The 22,879-nt window shown below is 54.0% G+C and overlaps 10 protein-coding genes across 10 annotated transcripts; 5 read left to right on the forward strand and 5 right to left on the reverse strand.

The window, feature by feature from the left end:
• Positions 1–1,182: 1,182 nt before the first annotated feature.
• Positions 1,183–2,914, forward strand: BO94DRAFT_141569 (uncharacterized protein). The gene is made up of 6 exons (XM_025605724.1): positions 1,183–1,705; positions 1,752–1,868; positions 1,913–2,103; positions 2,151–2,273; positions 2,319–2,399; positions 2,446–2,914. Exons 1-6 carry the CDS (start codon positions 1,556–1,558, stop codon positions 2,885–2,887), a joined length of 1,104 nt encoding a protein of 367 aa, XP_025472702.1. The 5' UTR covers positions 1,183–1,555; the 3' UTR covers positions 2,888–2,914.
• A 1,825-nt stretch (positions 2,915–4,739) lies between these two features.
• On the forward strand, positions 4,740–5,440 carry BO94DRAFT_542027 (carbonic anhydrase; the record flags this gene model as incomplete). Its single annotated transcript, XM_025613070.1, has 2 exons — positions 4,740–4,752; positions 4,812–5,440. The coding sequence occupies 2 exons, from the start codon at positions 4,740–4,742 to the stop codon at positions 5,438–5,440; spliced, it is 642 nt and encodes a 213-aa protein (XP_025472703.1).
• A 735-nt stretch (positions 5,441–6,175) lies between these two features.
• Positions 6,176–7,985, reverse strand: BO94DRAFT_141709 (uncharacterized protein). Its single transcript, XM_025605726.1, has one exon. It carries the CDS (start codon positions 7,737–7,739, stop codon positions 6,345–6,347), a length of 1,395 nt encoding a protein of 464 aa, XP_025472704.1. The 5' UTR covers positions 7,740–7,985; the 3' UTR covers positions 6,176–6,344.
• A 409-nt stretch (positions 7,986–8,394) lies between these two features.
• On the forward strand, positions 8,395–9,796 carry BO94DRAFT_581099 (uncharacterized protein; the record flags this gene model as incomplete). The annotated part of the gene is made up of 5 exons (XM_025615370.1): positions 8,395–8,598; positions 8,665–8,701; positions 8,785–8,852; positions 8,910–9,301; positions 9,358–9,796. 5 exons carry the CDS (start codon positions 8,395–8,397, stop codon positions 9,794–9,796), a joined length of 1,140 nt encoding a protein of 379 aa, XP_025472705.1.
• Positions 9,797–10,396: 600 nt separating this feature from the next.
• On the reverse strand, positions 10,397–12,696 carry BO94DRAFT_507390 (uncharacterized protein). The gene is made up of 2 exons (XM_025609608.1): positions 12,652–12,696; positions 10,397–12,548 (listed from the first exon to the last, which is right to left on the reverse strand). Exon 2 carries the CDS (start codon positions 12,534–12,536, stop codon positions 10,632–10,634), a length of 1,905 nt encoding a protein of 634 aa, XP_025472706.1. The 5' UTR covers positions 12,537–12,548; positions 12,652–12,696; the 3' UTR covers positions 10,397–10,631.
• Positions 12,697–13,758: 1,062 nt separating this feature from the next.
• On the forward strand, positions 13,759–15,393 carry BO94DRAFT_581101 (putative alpha/beta hydrolase; the record flags this gene model as incomplete). Its single annotated transcript, XM_025615371.1, has 1 exon — positions 13,759–15,393. One exon carries the CDS (start codon positions 13,759–13,761, stop codon positions 15,391–15,393), a length of 1,635 nt encoding a protein of 544 aa, XP_025472707.1.
• Positions 15,394–15,506: 113 nt separating this feature from the next.
• Positions 15,507–17,391, forward strand: BO94DRAFT_141727 (NAD-dependent succinate-semialdehyde dehydrogenase). The gene is made up of 3 exons (XM_025605727.1): positions 15,507–15,649; positions 15,701–15,788; positions 15,874–17,391. Exons 1-3 carry the CDS (start codon positions 15,620–15,622, stop codon positions 17,253–17,255), a joined length of 1,500 nt encoding a protein of 499 aa, XP_025472708.1. The 5' UTR covers positions 15,507–15,619; the 3' UTR covers positions 17,256–17,391.
• BO94DRAFT_455517 (thiolase family protein) lies at positions 17,326–18,709 on the reverse strand (the record flags this gene model as incomplete). Its single annotated transcript, XM_025607661.1, has 3 exons — positions 17,326–17,526; positions 17,572–18,516; positions 18,560–18,709. The coding sequence occupies 3 exons, from the start codon at positions 18,707–18,709 to the stop codon at positions 17,326–17,328; spliced, it is 1,296 nt and encodes a 431-aa protein (XP_025472709.1).
• Positions 18,710–19,070: 361 nt separating this feature from the next.
• On the reverse strand, positions 19,071–20,651 carry BO94DRAFT_141754 (putative RNA binding protein). The gene has a single exon (XM_025605728.1). The coding sequence runs from the start codon at positions 20,476–20,478 to the stop codon at positions 19,342–19,344; it is 1,137 nt and encodes a 378-aa protein (XP_025472710.1). The 5' UTR covers positions 20,479–20,651; the 3' UTR covers positions 19,071–19,341.
• Positions 20,652–21,464: 813 nt separating this feature from the next.
• On the reverse strand, positions 21,465–22,600 carry BO94DRAFT_562535 (Gfo/Idh/MocA family protein; the record flags this gene model as incomplete). Its single annotated transcript, XM_025614294.1, has 2 exons — positions 21,465–21,655; positions 21,694–22,600. The coding sequence occupies 2 exons, from the start codon at positions 22,598–22,600 to the stop codon at positions 21,465–21,467; spliced, it is 1,098 nt and encodes a 365-aa protein (XP_025472711.1).
• Between the last annotated feature and the right edge of the window lie 279 nt (positions 22,601–22,879).

A 22,879-nucleotide genomic window follows, 5' to 3' on the forward strand; every position in this document is an offset into this window, starting at 1 on the left:
TGCATCATCGACATCCTTGGCATCGTTGGCATCGTTGGCATCCTTTGCATCTGTTGTTTGTTGTCTGTCAAGGACTCAAGAACACTGCTGTTGTCCCCCCGATGATCCTGTTTGATTTCCATGGGTCCCCCTCGGGTTGTCGGCCTTCTCCGTTCTCCCCGCTCGCTCTCCCTCCCATTTTCCCAAGCCTCGGCCCCTGAGCGCTCGGCGGCGACTCTGCTCGTGGAGGCAATAGTCAAGGGGATTAATCCATCCCCCTGCATGAGATTGGCATTAGCCTCCGGAACTACGGGCGCAGGATTGCGCTACTCATCGGGCCATCAGATCGTCGACCATCGGAAGGATGCATCGCCCTTTTGCCAGCCCTGCAGATATCGAGTCAGTGACCAGGATCAGGATGACATGCTTAAATTCGCAGAGCGGTGGCTGGCTCGGGGATTTTAGCAGCAGGAAATGTCAGTGTCATGGATGCGGTGGGTGAGACACACGAACCAGAGTTGACTGCTTGGCTGGCGTGCATCGGACGGGGACACCCGACCCCCGACTGCTGCCTTGATTGGCGCGTGTGTCACGGCGAGTGGAGAGGACCTCACCTCGAAATTTCCTTTTCGGACGGGACAGGCGTTATCGACACAGTCCCGTGTAGCAGTTGCTCTTGGCGAGTCAGGCTCGCCTCCAAGGTCGCTGTTCAGTTTCCCAATGGATCTTGCCCTCCGACTCCAGGACCCAGTTCCCACTTTAGTGCGTTAGACGTGCAATTGCGGGGACTGCCTTACGTTTCCTGGCGACATTCGGCACTTGCTGCATAACGGATCCTACCCAGTCCCAAGGATCCTTTGTCCCGGCATTCTGGAAGATTCAATAGTGACAGCCATCAACGATAGCGTCCATGGTTAATACGAGCTGCAATGTGGTACTCGAATGAGTGCCGAGTGGATATCTCGCTTCGAGGGCATGCCAAGCCGCCATCGACCGCTCGAGGACAATCGCTATCACCGTCCTCCCGTGTTGTCCTGCTGCCAAATGAGGGTCACAGAATGTTTACTCCTCGGACAACCGGACAGTTCTAGACCGGTAGATCGTGGCGCGCAACACTGTCGTGATAGGGTTAGCTTAGCACGTTGAGTTGGGGTCAATCTCCACTCCCGGAAAACTTTCGGAACACACCAGCGAGTCAGAGCTGCCAACGTTGGCTCTGGTTGGGTTTTTTTGACGTTAGCCCGGCTGTGGGGACGCACGAATACAGTTGTCCTGAGTTGGTGAAGCTAAACAGACGATCACTTAAGGTTTAGGGGCTCGTATCCCGGCTGCCGGAGTGAGCTAGAGATGGCAAATGCCACAGCCATCGTCGTCTCGCGCCCTGACGACATCCCAAAATAGTGCTAGACCAGGAACTAACGCGATTTCGCCAGGGCAGCAGTCATGGCAGAGACTTATCATAACCATTAACACCCCACTCATGTCCACAACCCCGTGTTTACTCGAACTTATGTTTTACTCGGATGTTTTGACTGCACCACACGGCGGAATCTGACATCGCTCTCAACGTGACGCCATGGCCATTTACGCCGATGCGGCACCGTCCCTAGCGGGCAGTGTCATTATGTTGACGACGCTTGCCTTATTGACCTATGGCCTACGGGTTTACTGCAGATTGACCCGGAAGTCATGGGGCATGGAGGACTGGATCATGACCGGTGCCTTGGTTGGTCTTAGAACTCCCCCCGGCCCTGCCCAGCTAACTCTCCCAGGTGCCGTTTGCCGTGCTGGTGGCTGGATGTGTTGGAGGTGCTTTCAACGGCATTGGGATCCATGCGACTCGACTTGCAGAGCCTGGGAATGAGAAATATCAGGCCGAGGGGCAAAAGGTAGGTCAACTGGTTCGGGTGCACGGTCCTCACTGACTGTTCAGTTTTTCCTCATCTTCGAAGTCGGTTATTGCGCTGCCATTATCCCCATCAAGCTCAGTATCAGCTGGATGCTGGTACGAGTGGCTGAGGGACGCAAATTATACCTCTATGCCCAATATGCGGTGATTGCCATTTTTGTGTTGATGAACATCATCGCCCTGATCTTCATCCTCATCAACTGCATCCCTGTTGAGTAGGACGACCTCCCACTACGTGATTTCATCATACTGACTATCACAGTGCTGCCTGGAACTCAGAACTATTAGAGAAAGGGGGTCATTGTCAGCCGTCCTACGTTTTGGCCGACGTCTACTACGCTTGCACGGCCGTCAACATTCTCACCGATTGGGTGACTGCTTTAATGTGCGATCCCTCTGATATTCCATCAACTACCACTAACTCAGCCAGGCCGGTCCCATTACTCTGGAACGTCCAGCTGAACCGCAACACCAAAATTTCCATTGTCGGCCTAATGGGCCTGGGCATCTTGTGCGTCTCTCGCCTTCTTTATTCGCCACGCGCTAACCAATCCCAGTGCCTCCATGTCCGCCTGCGTCCGTCTCAAATATACCGTTAATCTCACCGACCAATCGGACTATCTGTACGGCGTTGCGAACGTGGTGATCTGGGGTTTCGCGGAAAACGCCCTGGGGATGATTGTCGGCAATGTCGCCACTCTCCGCCCACTCTTCCGCATTCTCCGCGATCGCAAAACCTCCAAAAACAAATACTATAATCAATCTCCGGGATACTACAGTTCTCAACGCACCGGACCGGGGATGTTCTCGCGCACATACGAATTAGCGGAGCACGGAAAGAATACCAATGAGATTACCACCACGTCGATCCCAGAGCATACGCGGAGACCAAGCCAATTGAGTGACGGGGACAGTCAGAAGCAGATTCTCGGAGATGGACAAAGTCCAGGAGAAACCGACATTGTGGTTAGTAGACAGGTTATTGTGGCGTATGATTAGGTGTTTATTTGGATGGAATGGAGTTGGACGGTAAGGCGGAGTTGGCAGGTTTTTTAATTCCTTATATCGAACATGTTTAATATACACGATAGATATATCTTGGATTGATTCAGAGCGAGAGCATATATTACAATGTAGCGTTTACAGCCATACAATGAATCAATGTACCCCTTCATAACAGCCCTGCTAATTCCCAGATTTAATCTATTTGTGCGGGCTAAGCTACTGCCAAGCCTCAACGGCTGCGTGCCTGTGCCGGTGGGGGATTGCATGACTCGACATTAAGAATGAGGTCATTGATGGAGACCCTTACGGTGCACTTGCCATCTACCGGTCGCTTTTCGTGGGTTTCCTTGTGCCGCCTGTTGATCATAATTGTCATCATTGATGCAGTCGTAGCCATTCCTGTGGCCTGAGGCAACAGAATATATTTTTTGGAGCAACATCGGAGGGTTGTTTCCAGTGGTGAGAGCCATGTGTTTATTGATTTTGCTTTTCCTCTTTTTCTCAGTTCTTTTGTTTTTAATTTTATTACTCTGATTCCGTGCGGTAATTGCTTTTTATCTTCTTCTCTTTTCTTTTCTGATAATCAATCCTGGGTGGTGTGGAAAAGCATAAGCGGCTTTATGCCAGCACAAGGACACTAGCACGTGCATGTGTGACGGCAGCTGAAACGGTCACTCACTTCTATCATTCCTCATCTGAGCATAGTATATTTCTCCATGTCGTCATTATCCTCGACAGCCAGGCCCCGGCTAATGAAGAAACCCCTAAGCGACAAGAAATACACAAGTAGCGACTCTGGAAAATATGATCGAAATGCGACGCCATCAGTCGTTCGATAACTTCTAGACGAAATGAGCCTATCTATGATCAAATCACCAGCATTAAATCTGTGGCAGGTGCCCGGCCGTAGAAGATGCCAACCTCCCCCGAGGTTCTCCTTACCTTCTACACTCTTTTCCAACTAGATGAATATGACCAAGTCTTACGATCAAGTCATCCTCTCCTTGTTCTTCTTCCTCATTTCTGATAGAGATATAGGACGCGCTAAAATCCTTTCATCAGTGTCACCTGCGATAATCGCTCAGGGGTTCCGAAAAGACCCTATCTGACTCGTCACATGAATTTCGTTGCAATGGTCCTCCGATATGAGCAACTCAGCATAGCGACTATTGATTGGAATTAGCACTACCCTCAGGCCCGTGCCACGACAATTGATGTCACCTTGGATGGCTTCATGAAGCAAGTATGGCTCGATGCTGCTAGGCAGCCGTCAATGCCGATGTTACCGGGCACTAGCGTTTCAACCCGTTATCGCAGCACAGCACCGCGATAAGGAACACTATTTATATCGCCCACATCGTATCCTATCTACAAAAGGAGAAGAGCCTCGGCTGTATCGGCATCAAAAAGGAGGAGCCCACTACTTCATATAGAAAACAAGCAATCTTCTCGAACATAATTCCCGCCCCCTTATATGTCCGCACTGTTCGTGCTAAGGCCCCGTCAGACCAATGGGAAGTGCCGGATAACCGATAGATTAACCGCAACCCGCCGGCCTTGTATAGAGATGCTATCAGACAGGATCATGCAATTTACATCGCGGGCCGGACTACCCACCAGCTGATCTAGATCTACCCACCACCCCTTCCCCCGGTGCACCAAAGGGTCAGGAGTACGGGAGTACCGGCACGTCGGGACGTGGCATGTCTCCTTTTGTTGTTGTCTGGAGGGTTTGGAGGGAGTAGAGCGGGATTTTTTCCTGGCAAAGATAAGTATTCGAGTCTTCCTGGCGATGTCTTCAGTGTCAGTCATCGTTTTCACTATTTGAATCTTAGCAAGCATCATCATGGCAGTAACAGGTATGATCCCTCTACCAGTCAAGAAAGTAACCTACTGATGCGATGCGATACGATTCTAGACGCGTATATCTCCGCTCTCGACCACAACAAAGAATGGGCTGCCAAAATCGCCCAAGAAGACCCGACCCTGTTCGCCACTCTCGCTGTCGGCCAGCATCCCCAAATCCTCTGGATCGGATGTTCTGATTCTCGTTGTCCCGAAACCACCCTCCTTGGACTCAAACCCGGCGATGTCTTCGTCCACCGGAATATCGCCAACATCATTCATGTGACGGATCTCAGTTCCTCTGCTGTGATCGAGTATGCTGTGCGTCATCTCAGAGTCAAGCACGTCGTGCTGTGCGGACACACCAGTTGTGGTGGTGTCGCTGCGGCGCTGGGCAACAAGCCATTGGGGATTCTGGATCCGTGGCTTCTGCCTCTAAGACAAATCCGGTCGCAGCATCTCAAAGAGTTGCAGGGTATGTCGGCGGCTGAGGCGAGCTTAAAGGTCGTGGAATTGAATGTGCAAGAGGGGATGAAGTTGTTGAAGCAGAAGGATGTGGTGTTAGAGGCGATTGAGAAACGCGGAATGCAGGTCCATGGGTTGATTTATGATGTGGCGTGCGGGGTGCTTCGTGAGTTACATAGTGATGAGCCTGAAGAGGCGATTAAGGCGAGATTGGCGTCGTTTAAGCTGGAGGCTTAGCTTTCCTTTTCTTTGTCTCTTTTGTTTCTCTTTTGTTGTTCTCTATGTGAGCCAACGCCCCTGGTGTACCAGTATATGGTGATTGCAGTTGAGCGGGGTTTGTTTTCTGTATGTTTTAGAATATCGCTCAGCTGATATATATTATCCGAGTCAATATAGATCATCTTCATTAAATCCTGGCAATGGCATGCAAAATGCCGCACAGTCGAGTATATAATTAGAAAAGACGACAAGAGTGACAGCGAGCCCCTGAACGGCAGGAACCCCCACTGCGGTGGATCCGAGCCGGCTTCACGTCCGCCCCACCGCGTCCTGGAATCTTCTTCCATCTCTCTTCCATCACCGGCGTCGCCACCTGCAGATCACTGATGTTTGCCTACTTAGGCGATGGAGCTACATTCAGCACCTGTTTGACAAGGATCGCCGGTTTAGCCACGTCTTGACGCGTCTCCGTGATTCCATCAACACGCGCTACGAATTCGACGCGTCCATAACCACGTCCGGATTTATGTCACAGCACCAGCGGCAGGTGGTTGAGGGATTGAGAGTGCAAGCTTCTCAGTAGATCCTTCTCATTTAGTGTCGAGCCTGAGGATATCGCCACCTAAAGCGTCAGGGCCGATCAATATGTCTATCAACTTGGCCGAGAGGTCTCAAGACGGATAATGGACGGACGGTGATGGCCAGGATACTGCATCCCAATGCTGAAGCCAGGACTACATGGTGGTATCCTAAACTGATATGAGGACAGAATGTCATGGGTCGTTCAGTGCAGCCAAAGCCGGAGAAAACATGACTCCTACAGACAGTACGAAGTTACTCTGCACTTAAGGATACAAAACTCATTCTTGGGTGCCATCCTACTGCAACACCAGCATTCCATCAGCTGAGCCCGCATGACAGTCTACCGCGCCACGGCATACTTCGTCCATAGTGGATCGTTGAGCAGCCTCTCCAGGCAGCCATCCGCCACGCCTATCACCACCTCCATTCCTCCCTCAGGAGGACTCGGCAAGACTATCTGCAGACCATTGATAATTCCAACATGCGGAGTCCGAACGGACTCAATGTGACCGCCCAACAGCGTGCCCCAGTCTATGTCATATAGTTTGAAGCCGATCCACGATGAAAGTATGCAATTGAACCCCGGGAGGTCAACAAGCGAGGCTGGGAATATTTGACTGATGTCATCGAGCCCTTCAATGAGAGTCGTTACGTCGTCCGTGAACTGGTTGTTTACCCGTTGCAGTTCCTGGCGGATCAATACGGCCAGATCGGCTAGGCTGGCAGAGCTCAGCATCTTTCGCACAGGCATAGACACACCGATGTATTCCAGAAAGCAGCCCAGGGTGTCGGGGTGGACCGGTGGATCTGTACGCAGGCGACCATTCAGGGCAATATTGAAGAAAGACACTGGGTCACCTTCCAGTGTCTCAACGGGCCACTGGACTGCCATCACGGTCCGCCATAATAATGCAGAAAGAGCATCGTTGGTGGAGATCCAGGGCACATTTGTGGGTTCCGTCGCATTGGAAGGAGAAGCGTCACTCTTCAATGCTGACAAGGCTTCCGGGGAGAAATAAAAGACCTGTGCACGATGATCCTTTGAAAGCATCTTCGGGGGTATGCCCGCGGGTGGCTTTACGGGCAGAACTATGTACTCCGGGTGATCCTCCGGTCGTCCTAGGTTACGCCCCGTAGAGCGCATCACTCGCTCGCGGTCCTCGAAAATAGCCGGTGGCAGTGCAACTGGCTTACTGTCGAGGCCCTGCGCGTGTCGACACTCTTCAGCCCAGACCTGCATCCACGTCTGAAACGAGGTTCCATCGCCAGCCATATGCAGGATACACCAGGTCAGGATCAGTCCTCCGCGGATGAAGTTGGCCTGAACAAGTGAAATAGGCAATGGCTCGCCGGGCGTAGGCCATACATCACTCCGACAGAATGTGTCGGCATCAAAGGCGGCCACGGGGAAGTGCTGAGCCCTGAGCTCAGCATAGGTTGGAAAAGCATCCATGCGCATATCCTTCACAAGAATGCCGTCGTCCTTGCTGTTGTCCACTTTCCTGAGCTTCATCACGCCGCCCTGTCTGGCGTTGAGGTCCGGGATGGCTTCACAGTCCATTACGGGGAGCCGCTGTATGGCAGCCGCGTAGCCGGCTTTCAGGACCGCTGCCACCTCTTTGACCTCATAGTCACTAGCCAGTGGAAAGGTGAAGACATATCGAAGATATCCCTTGGGACCAATGAGCTCGAGAGGAGTCAAACTCGGCACAGGCTCGGGGGCAATAGAACCCATGACTGTTGAAATCAGACAGAAAGTAACTTGCAGCTCAATCGGATCCTACGTCTGTACAAGAAGCCTGACTCTCCTTCTTTTATTAACACGTCCAGGGTGGGAGGGGGTCATCGCGCCATACCTTCCTTGCTGATAAGGAACTCCGACGGTAAACAGGGAAATAAGCATGAGCGTGCTCACTGCTACGTGCTTGGTTATTCTCATCATGCCTACAGAGACCAAGCTAAGCATATTAACCCCTTACAGTTGCATTAGTTCTTAGACCCGTCGATGGTAGTGCCGGACGAAGGAATGCATCCCCGGTCGTTCGCCGCCGCACCCCACACCGGCCCCAAACACCGTCCTTTCCGGCCGCCGTCAGCGTCGAACTAATTTCCCACATCTCCACCTCCCCCCTCCAAATAAACACACAATCCAGGTTTCTACCCGTACTTTCTTTGTTTCACTGGCACCTTGAAGCCTGATTGGCTTTGTTTGCCTCGCATCCAGCGATGGCAGGCGCCGTTGATAGGCGGCGCCCTTCCCGCACAGTGCTCGCCCCGATGGGGTTTTCTCATCGCCTTGATTCCAGAACAACCTGCTTGACAGGCTTTTCATCATCTTATCTTCTGCCTGCTCCTGCTGTGGTGGGCGTACGTCTCGTCCGACAACCACCATGGCCGTGGACCCTGCTATCGTTGCGATCTTCGGGTCGCCCCCTTCCAACCTCGATTTGGCCGACAGTAGGGTATTAGTCGACAATGCTGTCGCGGGTGTGATCCTCTCTCTAGCGGTGATTTCTGTGCTCCTGCGCTTTGTTGCCCGGCACCTTCTTCGTAACCCTCTGAAGGCCGACGATTGGGTCATTATCCTCGCACTGGTGCGCCTCATCCATTCACAGATGCTGATTCAATTGCGCCCCTGCTAACCCAAGCCTTCCATATAGGTGTTCATCTTTACAACAACTGGCTTATGCATCTCAGGTAAGTCCACACGATTAAGGCTTCCGCACTGTCCGCACGGAGATTGAAAAGCCATCCGTAATATGGAAAATGACGGTTGCCAGGGGGGTTTTTCGGAGCCGGAAGACATGTTTGGGCGATGAGCATCCCCGACGTGGTGACGCTTTTCAAGGTCAGTAGCCACATCACATCTCAACATGGCTCCAGCTGACACCTCGTGCCCTCACAGATTCTCTTCGTATATGTCCTGGTGTATGCCGCAGTATGTGCGTCTGCCAAGCTCTCCATCCTATTCTTCTACCGCCGCGTCTTCTTGGCTTCACAAGGGGATCTCTCCCTCCGCTTGAGTATCTACCTCGGCTTCTTCCTCACCATCTCCTACCCCATCATCATCTGGGTCACCATGGCCACCGCCTGCCGTCCCACCTCATACTTCTGGACCCAGTTCAGCGGGGCCACAGGCAGCTGCATCGACACAAATACCTTCTTCCTGGCCCTCGGCATCATCAACATGCTTAACGACGTCATCGTACTCCTGATCCCTTTCCCGCAGATTGCCAAGCTACATATGAATCGTCGGAAGAAGTTAGCCATCAGCGGTATCTTGGCCGTGGGCGTCGTGTGCGTACCACTGACATCTATTCAAATGGCTCCCCGCTAACAGCCATTCTCCTTAGTGCCTGTATCGCGAGTATCGCACGCATTTCCGCCGTCGACGAATTTACCAAACGCACCGACATCACCTGGACACTAGGTCCCGTCTTCATCTGGTCTACCGTCGAGCCCGGCCTTTCCATCGTCTGCGCCTGTCTGCCCCACCTCGCACCGCTGGTCCGCTTAGCACACATCAAACTCTCCTCCAGCCAGGACAGTAAACCCAGCCGGCCCACGCACCAGAGCACCCCCTGGCGGTCTCGGAGCGGCCATGCCGCGAAGCCTTCTCCCAAAAACAAGTTCAACCTTAGCGGATACGACGATGAAATTTGCCTCACGAACCATGTCACGACCAGTACCAGTCTTCGTAAGCAGCAGTCTATTGAATCGGTGACGGAGGGTAACCAGGTTCAGGCTATCGTGGTACACTCAAGTCTCATGCAATCCGTTTCAAATACATAGACAGCTCCTGAACTACCTTGCTACGTGATAGTATCCGACGGTGAGATAAACCCTCCTAAGTTGTGGCTACTAGTATATAAATATCAAACACTTCATGTTCGCTCCTCCCAGACCAATCCACCACCCAGTTCCATCCCCCGGCACCTACTCGTCGCTGAGCCCGCTCCATCCTGTTTGATTTACCTAGTGCGGCGAGGGGTGGTGGGTGCAGCTGGTTGTGGCTGGTTGTGGCTGGGGTGGGGTGCGAGCATCTACCGGAGATCGACTGTTCTCGACGTCAAGTCAAGTCATATTGTATGTATTAGCTTGATAGAGCCCGCTCTACGTGATGCTGGCTATATAAACTGTTGGAGTGGCTACTAAGGCGATTCAACCGTGTCGAATGAGATGGATGATGATCTAGCTAGGGGCCTCGTAGGCCATCTATATGGACTAACTAGCGGTGTAGGGAGGAGTGTCACGTGACCCTACGTTGCCTACCGGCGTGGGAGCCCATCGGGGATCCCAACATAAACTATCTTTATTGAAGCAAGGATATATGAAGCTAGAATATTGTATTCTATGAATCCCGCATATCGCAGTATGAAGCAATACAACAGCCACACGTATGGAAAGAAGTTGATAAAACAATAGAACATAGCAATGAAAGAAACAGTTAATGAATTGCAAAGTTGCCTGCGAGTCCCTCTGCCATTCCCCGCTTCTCATTCCAGGTATTAACCTGTTTGTTCCACGTCGTTTGGTATGCGTGCATGCCCTACCACATAGTGGGAAGTGCTTGAGGCGTATACGAATGCTGTATTCCGAGGAACGCATTGATCAAGCTGTGCCAACCCTACGACATATGCAGGCGTTTTCCATCTCTTGTCTCTTCGCTTGATAGTCGTCTCTTTGCTTTTTGTGGTCGATGTGAAGTCAGCTGCTGATTTATGAAAGTCGAGCGATGAAAGTCAATAATCAATGCCCGCCCCAACTCTTCATTCCAAAGAATATTATCGCGTCGAAGGTCCTCATGTCTGATTCCCAACGCTTCGATTTCCGCGCTTGATCTGCGAATCTCCTGATCAAGGGACGATGTCGGCTCCATCTTTGCAGTGGTTTCGCCTCCCCAGCCCATCACGAGCATGTGACGAATCGCTCCAGCCCCATGAAGAAAGTAGGTTTTTAACAGGTCGATACTTCCCAAAAAGACCGGCACCGCAGATCCTTGAGCCTTTTGCAAGATTTGGTATATCTTCGCTTCACGGGAAACTTGTTTCCACAGACCAGATGTTGTTCCTTTTCCCACAACAGTGTAGCCATATGTGACACAGGTCAGTTTGAACGGCGCTCCGTATGCTCCGCAACCTCCAAGAGGGATACATCGATCGATGTTTTCGTCGAGTTGTGCCTTTAGGAAACGCACTAAATTCTCTGAGGTGAGGGGGTGTTTGACCTCAGTTTGATTTTGACGATGAAGCTTCACATTGGGACAACTGTCGTCCAGATTACCCCCTGTCTGTAACCCAAGTAAACATCGCTGGGTGCAAAATAGCGCATCGTGACCTCCGGGCTGACTGCCCCGGTTATCCTTAGTCTTGCGTTCATGAGCCACTCGTTGCTTAGAGGAGGAATCGGACTGCGATCCGCTTTGCTGCAATACGTCCTGAGGGATCTCAGACCCAGTGTCGAAATTGCTTGTCCACAAAGGCAGCCCCGACTGTGCAGCTTGCCTCCATTCCTGGCCACGCACAGTGGAGCCAAAAGCCATCAAGCACATGCACAGTACCCGGGCAATCGAGGTCTTTGGTTCTTGAAGGCTCTGAGCAATGTCGCCCTCCAATTCTCTGTTGGGGTCACAAAAGAAATAATACAATGTACTGGGATCATCGGATGGAACGCGAAGAAGTACACGAGCAGTCCCATTGGCCACGTAGGAATACTCAAGTCCTTCCTGAATCATCACATGGTATTCCTGAACCAGGGCAGAGCAGACGAGTCTTTCTGCATCGTACTTCAATTTTTCTTCCCCCTCCCGGGGTATCTTATTGGAATATACCATATCCCGCCATACGTACATCGGTCGGAGTCCCAAGCGAATAGTTTCGTCAGGAAGCTTGTGACCCGGTATGTATTCAACAGAGGTCAGGAGGGTGTCCGTGCCCTCGTCATTTCGGTAGATGCAGAACTGATCCGGTGTCGGATGTTCTATTGTTGATGGCTGCCTTCTATTCGCCTCTTCTATACGGTTGGTGTCGTCCAGGGTGTTTGTGTGATTTTCGAACCGGATCCCATTGCCCAAGCCGAACTGATCTTGGGCAGCTTTGATTTTGCATAGCTCCGCAACGATGTCGGAAACATGTCCCTCCACAGCAAAGCGCTCATAGTACCTGAGAGCTCGTTCGCCATCCATGGGATAAAGGTGCACTCGTCTAGCATCCTCTTCAAGAACCACCCGGGGGACAAACAATCGGGCGCCATCTCCGTCAGTTGGTTCTAGATAGCTACATACGGAGTTGTAGATTTCTTGCAGCTGTGCCGCACAATCCGTCCACGGCTCCAGTCGCACAGGACAGTATTTGCCGATAGAAAGAGGTATGGGTTCTGTTGTGGAGTGAGATGGTGATTCAATTCTCAGCGGTCGAGAGAGTAAGTTGTGGCAGAAGCACAGAAGCTCAGTGAATGTGGATCGTTGACCGCGCTTCCATTCCTGTCTCATTCTCTCCTCGGCCTGTTTCATTCTCTCAGCGGCCTGTCTCATTCTCTCAGCAGCCTGTCTCATTCTCTCATTAGCCCGGTTCATTCTCTCCTCAGGCTGATTCACACTCTCGTCAGAATGTTTCACTCTTTGGAAGGTCAGGCTGTCTCTGTCCTACCTCAAAGAAGAGTCTCTCGTATTCAGGGGAGCTATTGTTGGCTATGGTGTCGTCGATGGATGTCTTCTCTGATGTGAGCGGTGCTCGATCGAAGATGGGGTGGGGAAGTGCTGTTGATGAGCAATATGGAGAAGTGGCGACCAGACAGGTGAGGATGTGTTACTGACGTGCAGCTCTGGGAAGTGACGACACGAGCTGTTCATGTTGGGGCAGTCATGACCGTACGGATGGGGTGGTCACGTTCCTGGTATGTTACCTGTCTTCAGAGGTATTTAATTCAACGCGACTACAGGTGTAGTCTTATACATTGCTCGGCAGTGGTCACATATGGCTTGGGCTCAATTTAGGTAGTTCCTACCATGCACTGCACCATTAGACTGGGGACCTTGTCATTGCTTCATACTCGGATGGGCCCTCTCGCTTGAACTCAGGCAGAAAGATGTTGGGTGGATAGGGACACACCCGAGTAGTTGACCTGAGTGGAGATTCAGGCAGCGGGCCGAGTGGAGAAACTCAGCTGCATGATGCGTTAGAGGCTCTGAAATAAAGCATCAGTGTAGGAATTGAGATTGATCTATCTCGAGGACCTTTCTGGCTATCCATTTCGCTTATCAACCTGTTTTCATCACTACGGCCGGACTCAAGAAGCACAGTGAACAAGACAACTTTGTACCGTACATGGTATTCAATCGATGGATGATTCTTCCGACAGCTGCATTCACTGCCTCGATGCCTGAAGCTAGATCAGGTGATCCCGGTAGTTGCAGCTGCCGTGTGATGCCTGAACCGTCAGGCCTGACACCACCACCAACACACCTTTCGAGATTGCTTCTCCCACAAATTCTGCGGTTTCTCCAAATCAGCATGCCGGGAAGCTCCTCTCTTCGAGTCTTGAAAATTGACAGCAATGTTCTGGAACAAACCCTTCTTCTCACCATTGCTGGGATGGTGGTGAACTTAAAGATATAGCCGATGACTTCACCCGGCGGCCATCGGCTGTGCGGTCGGCAGTCAACTGGACCTCGCCGAGCACCATTATAACCATCACGGCGCACCCCACCATGCCCCTCATTCCGCAATCAATTGCTTCTGTCAATATCCTGCAACATGGCGACTCCCGGTCTTCTCTGGGTGACGATGCACCCTCGCCCCTCCCTGCCTGCCGCCCAATTCCACGACTGGTACAACACCGAACACGGCCCTCTGCGCCTGCGTCTGCCCTTTTGCACCAATGGCTTCCGGTATCGGGCGACGGATGAGGAGGAGCCTGAATGGGTGGCACTGTACGATATCACCGACATGGTGGAGATGACGCGCGAGACGTATCTGGCCCTGCGGGGGGACACCATCAAGACCCCGCGTGAAAAGGCGACCATGGCCCAGATTGCCGTCGATCGTCGCCTTTACGACACGGTCCTGGAACAAAAGGCCGCCGACTATAAAGCCCTCGAGGACACCCCAGATACCGAGGCGGCCGGCTCCGTCCTCATCGCCATCTCGCTCACCCTGTCCGACGCCGCCCACGAGGACGACTTCACCCGCTGGTACGCGGAAGAACACATTCCCATGCTGACCCGCGTCCCCGGGTGGCGCTCCTCCCGTCTTTTCGTCACGGCTGCCATCGACCCCAATGCTCCTCGTGAATACCTCGCCGTGCATGAGTACCGCGCTCAGAATGGTCTGGGAGGTCCTGAACACAAGGCCTCTTTGGAGACTCCTTGGAGCAAGCGTGTGATGACTGAAGAGGTGGCCAAGGCTCGACGCCGCGTTTACCAGTGGGCCTATACCTTTGGCCCTGCTCCTCGCGAGCTCTCATCGCTGGCCTCTCCTGATGTGGTCGGTCCTTGGTCATCGATTGATGGTCGCACTCGCACATTCCCGTCGCCTACTCGCCCGGCGGTCGAGTCGTTTGTTACCACCCCCGATGGCGTGGATCTGCCCTACCGGCTGGAAGGCAGCACCGATCCTCATAGCCCGGTGATTGTCCTCAGCAACTCCATCCTGGTGGACTACACCATCTGGGACGATTTTGTGGACCAGTTCCTGTCCGACCCGCGCAACCAGAACTTCCGCATCCTGCGTTACTGCACCCGTGGCCGTCTGCAGGAGTGCGGCGAGAAGCCCGTCAACATCGATCTGTTGGCGTCAGATATCATCGCTCTGCTGGATGCCCTGCGGATTCCCAAGGCGACCTTGATTGGAGTCAGTCTGGGTGGAGTGACCGTGCTGAACACGTCGCTGCTGTACCCTGACCGGGTGACACGGTTCATCTCGTGCGACACCAACAGCTCCAGTCCGGAGTCGAACCGCAAGGCCTGGAACGACCGGGTGGCCATGGCAGAGGGCGAGGGGGCCGTGTCAACCACCACGCAGCAGACGATTGTCGGCGAGCAGCTGGCCGAGATCACCGTCCGGCGGTGGTTCACCCCGGAGTCTTATGAAACGCAGCCCCATCTGCCCGCCAAGGCGAAGGAGCTGGTGCGGACGAACAGTCTGGAGGGCTTCCGCCGGAGCGTCCAGGCACTGTGCGCATATGATGTCCGGGACCGGATGGCGCAGGCGCAGGTACCGGGTCTGTTTGTTGCTGGAGACAGTGATGGTGTGCTGCCCAAGACGATGCAGCAGATGGCGGCGGATCTGAAGGGAGATGCAGAGTTGAAGCTGGTGCCAAAGGCGGGCCATTTGCCGATGCTGGAGAATGCGACGGCATTCACTGCTGTCGTCAACGAGTACCTCCATTAGCAGCAGTCTGTGTAGATGAATGGCTGTATATAGATGAATGAGCTATGTCATACTTCGTGTTCGGTGACTCAGGTCGTACAGTGAAAAGAGGGGGTGTGCGGGGTTGTCCTGATCACATTCACTCCCACTTCTCTTCATATTTATCTCAACCCCTGCCCTCCTTTCTTCACCATCCTCACTCTTCATCCTGTAAACAACAACTACTCACTACAACTTCACCATCAAAATGTCAACCAAATACGAACTTCCCTTCCAGGTACATCCATCCATCCCATATATATCCATCTCAACTAACATCCCAACCCAGCTCTCCGACCCCTCCCTCCTCCACTTCGACTCCTTCGTCAACAACACCTGGATCCAATCCGTAACCGGCCAACAATTCGAAGTCATCGGTACCCTTCCCTCCCCATACCCCCTCCCCATAACCCCCATACCCCCAACACATACACCCCAACTAACCCCCCATCCCAAACCCAGACCCCGGCACTCGCACCCCCTGGGCCACCCTCCCCACCTTTACACCCCTCGACCTCCCTCCCGCCATCGACGCCGCGCACACCGCGTTCCAAACCTACAAAACCCTCCCCCCTCGCCAACGCGCCCAATACCTCACCAACTGGGACACCTTAATTCGCACGCACAAATCCGACCTCGCAGTAATCCTCACCCACGAAACCGGAAAACCGCTCTCCGAATCCCTCGCCGAAGTCGACTACGCGACTTCCTTCACGCGCTGGTTCGCCGGCGAAGCAGAACGCATCTCCGGAACCCTTTCCTCGGCCTCCATCCCAGGCCGTCGCATCATGACATTGAAGCAGCCGATTGGGGTGTCCGCTGCCCTCGTACCGTGGAATTTCCCCATCGCGATGGTTCTCCGGAAAGCGGGGGCGGCGTTGGCGGCGGGGTGTACTATGATTGTCAAACCATCGCCTGAGACGCCCGTCTCTGTGTTAGTATTGGCAGAGTTGGCAATGAGAGCGGGGTTCCCGGCGGGGGTGTTCAATGTGTTGACTACAGATTTGGAAAATACCCCTGCGTTGAGTGAGGGGTTGTGTAGGCATGAGCTTCTGAAAAAGGTGACGTTTACGGGGTCGACGCGGGTCGGGAAACTCATTGCGGGGTGGTGTGTCCCCGGACTGAAGAAAGTGACGTTGGAACTGGGGGGAAACTGTCCGTTTGTTGTGTTTGATGATGCGGATTTGGAACAAGCCGTTGGGGCATTGATGGGCTTGAAATGGAGACATGCAGGGCAGGCGTGTATTACTGCCAACAGGGTGTATGTGCAGCGGGGGGTTTATGACGCGTTCGCGAGGATGTTGAAGGAGCGGACGGAGACGTTGGTTGTCGGACATGGGATGAAGGAGGGGGTGAGTATGGGTCCGATGACTACAGAACGGGGGGTTGAGAAGGCGGAGAAGCAGGTTGAGGATGCGAGGAGGCTTGGGGCGGATGTGATCTTGGGTGGGGGACGGGTGGTCGGCGAGGAAGGGTTTTTCTTCCAGCCTACGATTTTGACGAACATGACGAGCGAGATGGTGGTTAGTCGGGAGGAATCGTTTGCGCCGGTGGCGGCGTTGTATGTGTTTGATACGGAGGAGGAGGCGGTGAGGTGGGCGAATGATACGAGTATGGGATTGGCGAGTTATGTGTTTACGAAGGATGCGGATCGGTTGTGGAGGTTGTTTGAGAATTTGGAGGCCGGGATGGTGGGACTCAATACGGGGAGTATGTCGGCGGCCGAGGCGCCGTTTGGGGGCGTCAAGGAGAGTGGGTATGGGAAGGAGAGTGGGAGGGAGGTCGCCGTGGAGGAGTATTTGGTTACCAAGACGGGGACGTTGACGGTGCAGGAGCATTATTAGTGAGCTGCAGCTGGATCCTCAATTTGATACGGGATTAATCGTCATTCGTATGTACATCAGCTTAGGCTGCCTAATCCACCCGCTCCAGCTTCTGCACCACCATCGCGCTGGCTGCTCCTCCACCATTGCAGATGGCTGCCACTCCGTACTCGCCTGGCCGCAGCTGGTGCAGCAGCGTCACCAGGATGCGCGACCCCGAGCTGCCCAGCGCATGACCCAGCGAGATGGCTCCTCCTAGAGGATTAACCCGTGCGTTGTGTAGTCCAAGGATCTATTCAATCAGCATCATCCACAACAAGAGAAGCAGCAAACTCACCTTCTCATTCGCCTTGATCACCGCCGCAAACGCCTCGTTAAACTCCCACACCGCCACCTGGTCCTTGGTGATGCCCGCCCGCTCCAGCGCAATCGGGACCGCCTTAGCCGGCGCCACAGGAAAGTCCACCGGATCGATGGCCGCGTCTGCCGTCGAGACAATCCGCGCCAGTGCTCGGTTTCCAGCACCAAACTCCCTTGCCAGCTCCCGGTTGGCAAGTACCAGGGCAGACGCACCATCGTTCATCGTCGACGCATTCCCTGCCGTGACAGTACCCGTTCCATCCCGGAGAAAAGCCGGCTTCAGCCCCCGCAACTTATCCGCCCGCAGATTCTCGAACCCCTCATCCCGCTCCACCACCGTATCCCCCTTCTTCCCCTTGACCGTCACGGGGACAATCTCCTCCGAAAACACCCCATCTGCCCACGCCTTCTGTGCCCGCTCATACGACCGGATGGCATACTCATCCTGGTCCTCGCGCGAGATCTCATACTTCTTAGCCGTCTGCTCTGCACAAATCCCCATATGGAACTGGTTATACACATCCCACAGCCCATCCTTGATCAGGCCATCTTCGAGCTTAATCTCCCCAAAGGGAGGAAGCTGACTAGACCGAGGCAGATAGTACGGCACACGCGACATGTTTTCCATTCCACCGGCGACTTGCGCTTCCGCTAGTCCGAGCTGGATGTTCTGAGCCGCCAGGGCGACGGCTTTTAGACCCGACGCGCACACCTTATTCACGGTCATGGATTCGACGGTGGGAGAGAGGCCGGCGAAGATGGATGCTTGACGGGCTGGGGCTTGACCGACGGATCCTTGTAGCACGTTGCCCATGTAGACGTCGGTGATTTTGTCAGTGGGGAGGTTGGATTTGCTGAGGGCGGATTTGATCGCCACGGCGCCGAGTTGGGGGGCGGAGACGGAGACGAAGGAGCCGTTGAACTGGTTGGTTAGTATTAGTAATGGAGAGAGTGGATGGATGTACCTTGGCGGTGGGAGTGCGCGCGGCGCTGAGGATGTAGGCGTCTTGGATCTCCTTCAGGGCCGGTCGGGCGACGCTGAAGTGTCGACGCCATTGGCGGGATGCGGGGATGGCCCGCGTGGGAAGACGTGTAGTGAGAGTGGGAGCGAGCATTGCTAGTATGGTATATGGTATGGCTAGCAGAGGAAGAGGAGATGAGATGGAGATGGAGGTGGAGGTGGAGTGGATGATGGGTATGCACATGTTGCTTCTCCGCCCGCCGGTCCGCCGCTAACCGCTGCCGAGGTACGTTGCTCGGCCCGGCCTGTCTCCCGATCACGTGTGGGTCTGTGGGGCAGTTCGCACTATCCATTCTAACTCTCATTATTATGATTCCGTCAATACAAACATGTCAACATCTAACTAACATAGGAAACCACACAATGTCCAACACGTCACTGACAGCAAACTAACATAGGAATCTAACAGTATCCAACTCCTCCTAACTTCAAATCAACCGAAATGCCTTCCAACGCCCAACATTACCATCTCTACCTGAATCCTCCCATGAGCTCATGTCCAACGCCACCGACGCGACCGACGTTCTTCGTCCCGCGCACTCCGCTCGTCCCCCGGCCGAATCTCCGTATACCGATCCGATCTCCCGCTCTGCAGTCCTTCAAATAGTGACTCTCTCCGTCGTTGTTTCTCCACGAACCCAAGCGCCCTCTCAAACAATGGTGGACCCTCTTCGATAATACGTGCCGGGGTCCGCTCTACCACTGGATTCCCAGTGCTCCCTCGTCTCACATGCTCGCCGACCGGTACAGACCGTCTGTTCGGGGGCGTGGTTGCGCCGGACTGCTATGCGAACGCATCTCTGGATACGCATATCTATATGCCTGTCTGTGAGCCTCTCTTTGCTCTGGAAACGGCGAGTTCGACCGTTGGTGTCCATAACTGCTTGGTGAATGGTCTCCGTGGATTGCACTGCTCCTGAACCTGCTGTAGTATCGGGAAGGCATGGCAGGGGACGGGATGCCGTCGCTGGACAGGGAAACATGGTCCACTGTGTCGGAGAAGCGGACGTGGCGGGGCTCTACACGAGATCCGGGGTGTTGCTCGGTGCATGGAGTTGAGGGATTATGAACTTGGACTGGAGTTGTCGGGGTCGAGCGTGGCTTACGGATCGGTTCGCGTTCAGCGACGGGGGAACGCTCTCTCGGGGGGCGAGATTTCTTGGGAGGTGGAGTCGGGGGAGGCTGCATATGGAATGTTGCTGGAGGGACAGTCGATGATGGCTGTGGCGGCGGCGGCGGGGGCGGCGGTCGCCGACGATACCTGGCTGGTCGCGCCACTGGCTCTTGATGGATAACCACCGGATAAGGAGTCCTTGGTGGCCGTGGTCGTGGCTCATCGCGAGGCAGGGGCATTTGTGGCCGTCGTGGCAGAGGTCTTTCACGGATTACTGTTCGTCGCGGCGAGACGACGCGGATCTGGGGTGGGCGTCTCGGCGTAGCTCGTGGTTCCCGCTCAATCGGCGGTATCGGTATGTCCGGGGTACTTGTGGACAGACGAGACCTTGGCCGACCGCGGGGGATGCGCTCTTCATGTTCTTCATCTGAGCCTGGGACCCGTCGTAGAAAAGGGAACAAAAGACGGAATCTACTGCTGCGTCGAGACTGTCGTCGCGGGTAATCCGGGGACCCTTTCCGTGCAGGCTCCCGCGGATCGATGATCCGATGGCGCAGTGAACTCATCTCCGATCCAGGCTGGTCGTATCGAAACTGACGGGGCGGCTGATCGTGACAACGCTCTCCCAGATTAATCACTGTTGTCCGATAACAGTATCCTACCGATTTACCCAAAAGGCACCGCTGAAGGACCCGCCTTCGTCGGACGTCTGCTGGGTATACGTCGGTGTACTCTTCAATCACGCACATGCCCTGGTAAGTCAACCGTATCGTCCCCAACAGCTCGTCGCAGCAGAGCTCGTCACAACAGTTAAATAGGTCGCTGCACCAAGCGTCGAACTCCTTTCAGAACCGGAGAGGGCACATTGTGGAGGCACAAAGGAGTAGGGAATACTTTCACTTGAGTGCTTTGTAGGAACAGCACGGTCGCGACAATGTCATGGAGACGAGACATGTGGGAGAAGTCATGGGTTCACGGCGTCTGTCTGATGATAGGAGCTGGGGAGAATACGAGGCAGGTGAGATGAAACGGCGAGGAGCAGGAACAAACAGAGACAAAGGATGGGATTAAAATAAGATGATCATATAAAGAAGTATGATCGCTCCTTATGATACCACAAAGCGGTCGGATCTGCGACTGGACCGTGTTTATATCGTGGGCACAACGACAATGACGGGGCGGGATCACCAGGGACACAATCCTAGCTGCACGCCTGTGGCTGAGCGGGCCACAGCCGTACCAACAATGAGCACAAGGAGCAGTCTTCTGTATGGTGGGTGTGGCTGGTGGTCAGCGGGCGGGCAGGTCAGCGGCACATGGCACCGTGATCATTGACGGATGACATCACAGATGATTCCATCCACAACCATACAAGTACGGGAGAGCCTCTGATTTCCATGCAGCCGCAGCCTGCAGCTGCAGTCGCAGGCTGTGCCGTGGATATTATGCATGTCTGCCTAATGAGTAGTAGGCAGCTACGGGAAAGATTTCCGCCTAGCCTGAGCTACCACTAGGCTGATTCAATATCAGTAAGAGCCGCGGACCGATCCGATGCACAACATATGGCGCAGTTATACAGCCAGCCTTGCGGGATATTGTGGATGTCCAGACCATTCCATTCACATGCACCAACAATCCCATATATTGTATTCCCATTGGTCTATACACAATGCCATTCACCCAATGTCGCCTCACTCAATTCCTACAAACAATCGAATACCCAACCCACCACCCCCTAATCCATTTTCTCCAAAACATCCCTCACATCCTCAACATCAACCACACACTCCCCCTCCAACGCCCTCTTCACCGCATCCACCACCACCAACGCCCTCAGCCCCTCGACAACATCACACCTCACCCTCTCCTCCCTCCCCTCAATCAAATCCACAAAATGCCCCAATTGCAAATCAAACGGCACGCCCTCTCTATCCACCTCCCCCGAATAATCATCCACCTTCAACTTCTCCCCCACCCCCTCTCCCCACCATCATAACTCCACCTCTTCAAATCCGGCACACTCAACGCCCCTCTCGTCCCCACCACCCTATAAAACCCACCCCCAAACCCATGCCCATCCTCACTTCCAACCCTCGGAATCAACGGATTCTCCCCCGTCCCGACCTCAAAACTCCACGGCGCTGGCGTTGCATCACACACCACAAACGTGCCCACAACCCCACTCACAAACCTCAACGTAATCGCCGCCCCTTCCTCCGCCGTATGCGACGGGTCATCCAAACTTCGCTGAGGAATCGTCCTCTCCGCATAAACCCTCCCCACCGGCCCAAACAAAAAATGCAACAAATCAACATCATGAATGAAGTTAATCCCCAACACCCCACCCCTTCCCCCTTCCTTCCTCCACTCACTCGGCGCAGCAAAATACCCATCCGGTTTACAAATAGTCCACATCCCCGTCACAGCAATCACCCTCCCCAACAACCCCTCCTCAACCACCTCCTTCATCTTCACAACATACGGATTAAACCGTCTATGATGACCAATCAACACCTTCAACTCGGGGTATCCCTGCACCGCACGGAGAAGCGGTACAGCGGTAGAGATACCATCACTGATAGGTTTCTCGAGAAGAATGTGGATGTTGGCGTTCAGGCAGGCGAGGGCGATAGGGACGTGAGTGTGGTTCGGGGTGCAGATTATGGCGGCGTCGGGGTGGGGGATGTTTGGTGTGGAGAGGAGGGCGGAGAGGGAGGGGAAGGATAGCGTTTGGAGGGATGAGGCGGTCGTGAGGGCTGTTGGGGACGGGTCGATCAGTGCGAGGAGGGTGGTGGAGGGGTGCTGGAGGACGGATTTTGCGTGGCGGGGGCCGATGAGGCCATAGCCGATTATTATTATGTTTAGGGGCATTTGGGGGGTTTGGTGGTGGTGGTGGTGGTGGTGAGGGTTGTGTGGAGGAGGGGGATGGGGATGGGGAGGGGAGGGTTTTATAGGGGAGTAGGTGAGTCATGGGTGTATGTGTAGTGGTATTGAGGTATATGTGGAGGTCTGGGGTAAATGCAGTCCCTGGTGGGGATGATGGGGTAGTGGATCTCAGAATGACAGTGCTGCTGAGCTGCAGCACTGGTTTGGTCGTCGGTGTGCGCTGCATTAGATCGGGTAAATGCTGCAGGGAAGTGGGAAAGGACT

This window comes from Aspergillus sclerotioniger (genome assembly GCF_003184525.1).
Source record: "Aspergillus sclerotioniger CBS 115572 chromosome Unknown BO94scaffold_2, whole genome shotgun sequence".
Classification (NCBI taxonomy): domain Eukaryota; kingdom Fungi; phylum Ascomycota; class Eurotiomycetes; order Eurotiales; family Aspergillaceae; genus Aspergillus; species Aspergillus sclerotioniger.

What these genes read in the sequence shown, in the direction of transcription:
- BO94DRAFT_141569 (XM_025605724.1), top strand. Translation starts at nt 1,556, where the DNA reads ATGGCCATTTACGCCGATGCGGCACCGTCCCTAGCGGGCAGTGTCATT. An exon ending in ATCAGGCCGAGGGGCAAAAG is followed by an intron (nt 1,869 to 1,912) that starts GTAGGTCAACTG and finishes CTGACTGTTCAG; the next exon opens with TTTTTCCTCATCTTCGAAGT. An exon ending in ATCAACTGCATCCCTGTTGA is followed by an intron (nt 2,104 to 2,150) that starts GTAGGACGACCT and finishes TGACTATCACAG; the next exon opens with TGCTGCCTGGAACTCAGAAC.
- BO94DRAFT_141709 (XM_025605726.1), bottom strand. Translation starts at nt 7,739, where the DNA reads ATGGGTTCTATTGCCCCCGAGCCTGTGCCGAGTTTGACTCCTCTCGAG.
- BO94DRAFT_507390 (XM_025609608.1), bottom strand. Translation starts at nt 12,536, where the DNA reads ATGAGACAGGCCGCTGAGAGAATGAAACAGGCCGAGGAGAGAATGAGA.
- BO94DRAFT_141727 (XM_025605727.1), top strand. Translation starts at nt 15,620, where the DNA reads ATGTCAACCAAATACGAACTTCCCTTCCAG. An exon ending in AATACGAACTTCCCTTCCAG is followed by an intron (nt 15,650 to 15,700) that starts GTACATCCATCC and finishes ATCCCAACCCAG; the next exon opens with CTCTCCGACCCCTCCCTCCT. An exon ending in CCAACAATTCGAAGTCATCG is followed by an intron (nt 15,789 to 15,873) that starts GTACCCTTCCCT and finishes TCCCAAACCCAG; the next exon opens with ACCCCGGCACTCGCACCCCC.
- BO94DRAFT_141754 (XM_025605728.1), bottom strand. Translation starts at nt 20,478, where the DNA reads ATGTGCGTGATTGAAGAGTACACCGACGTATACCCAGCAGACGTCCGA.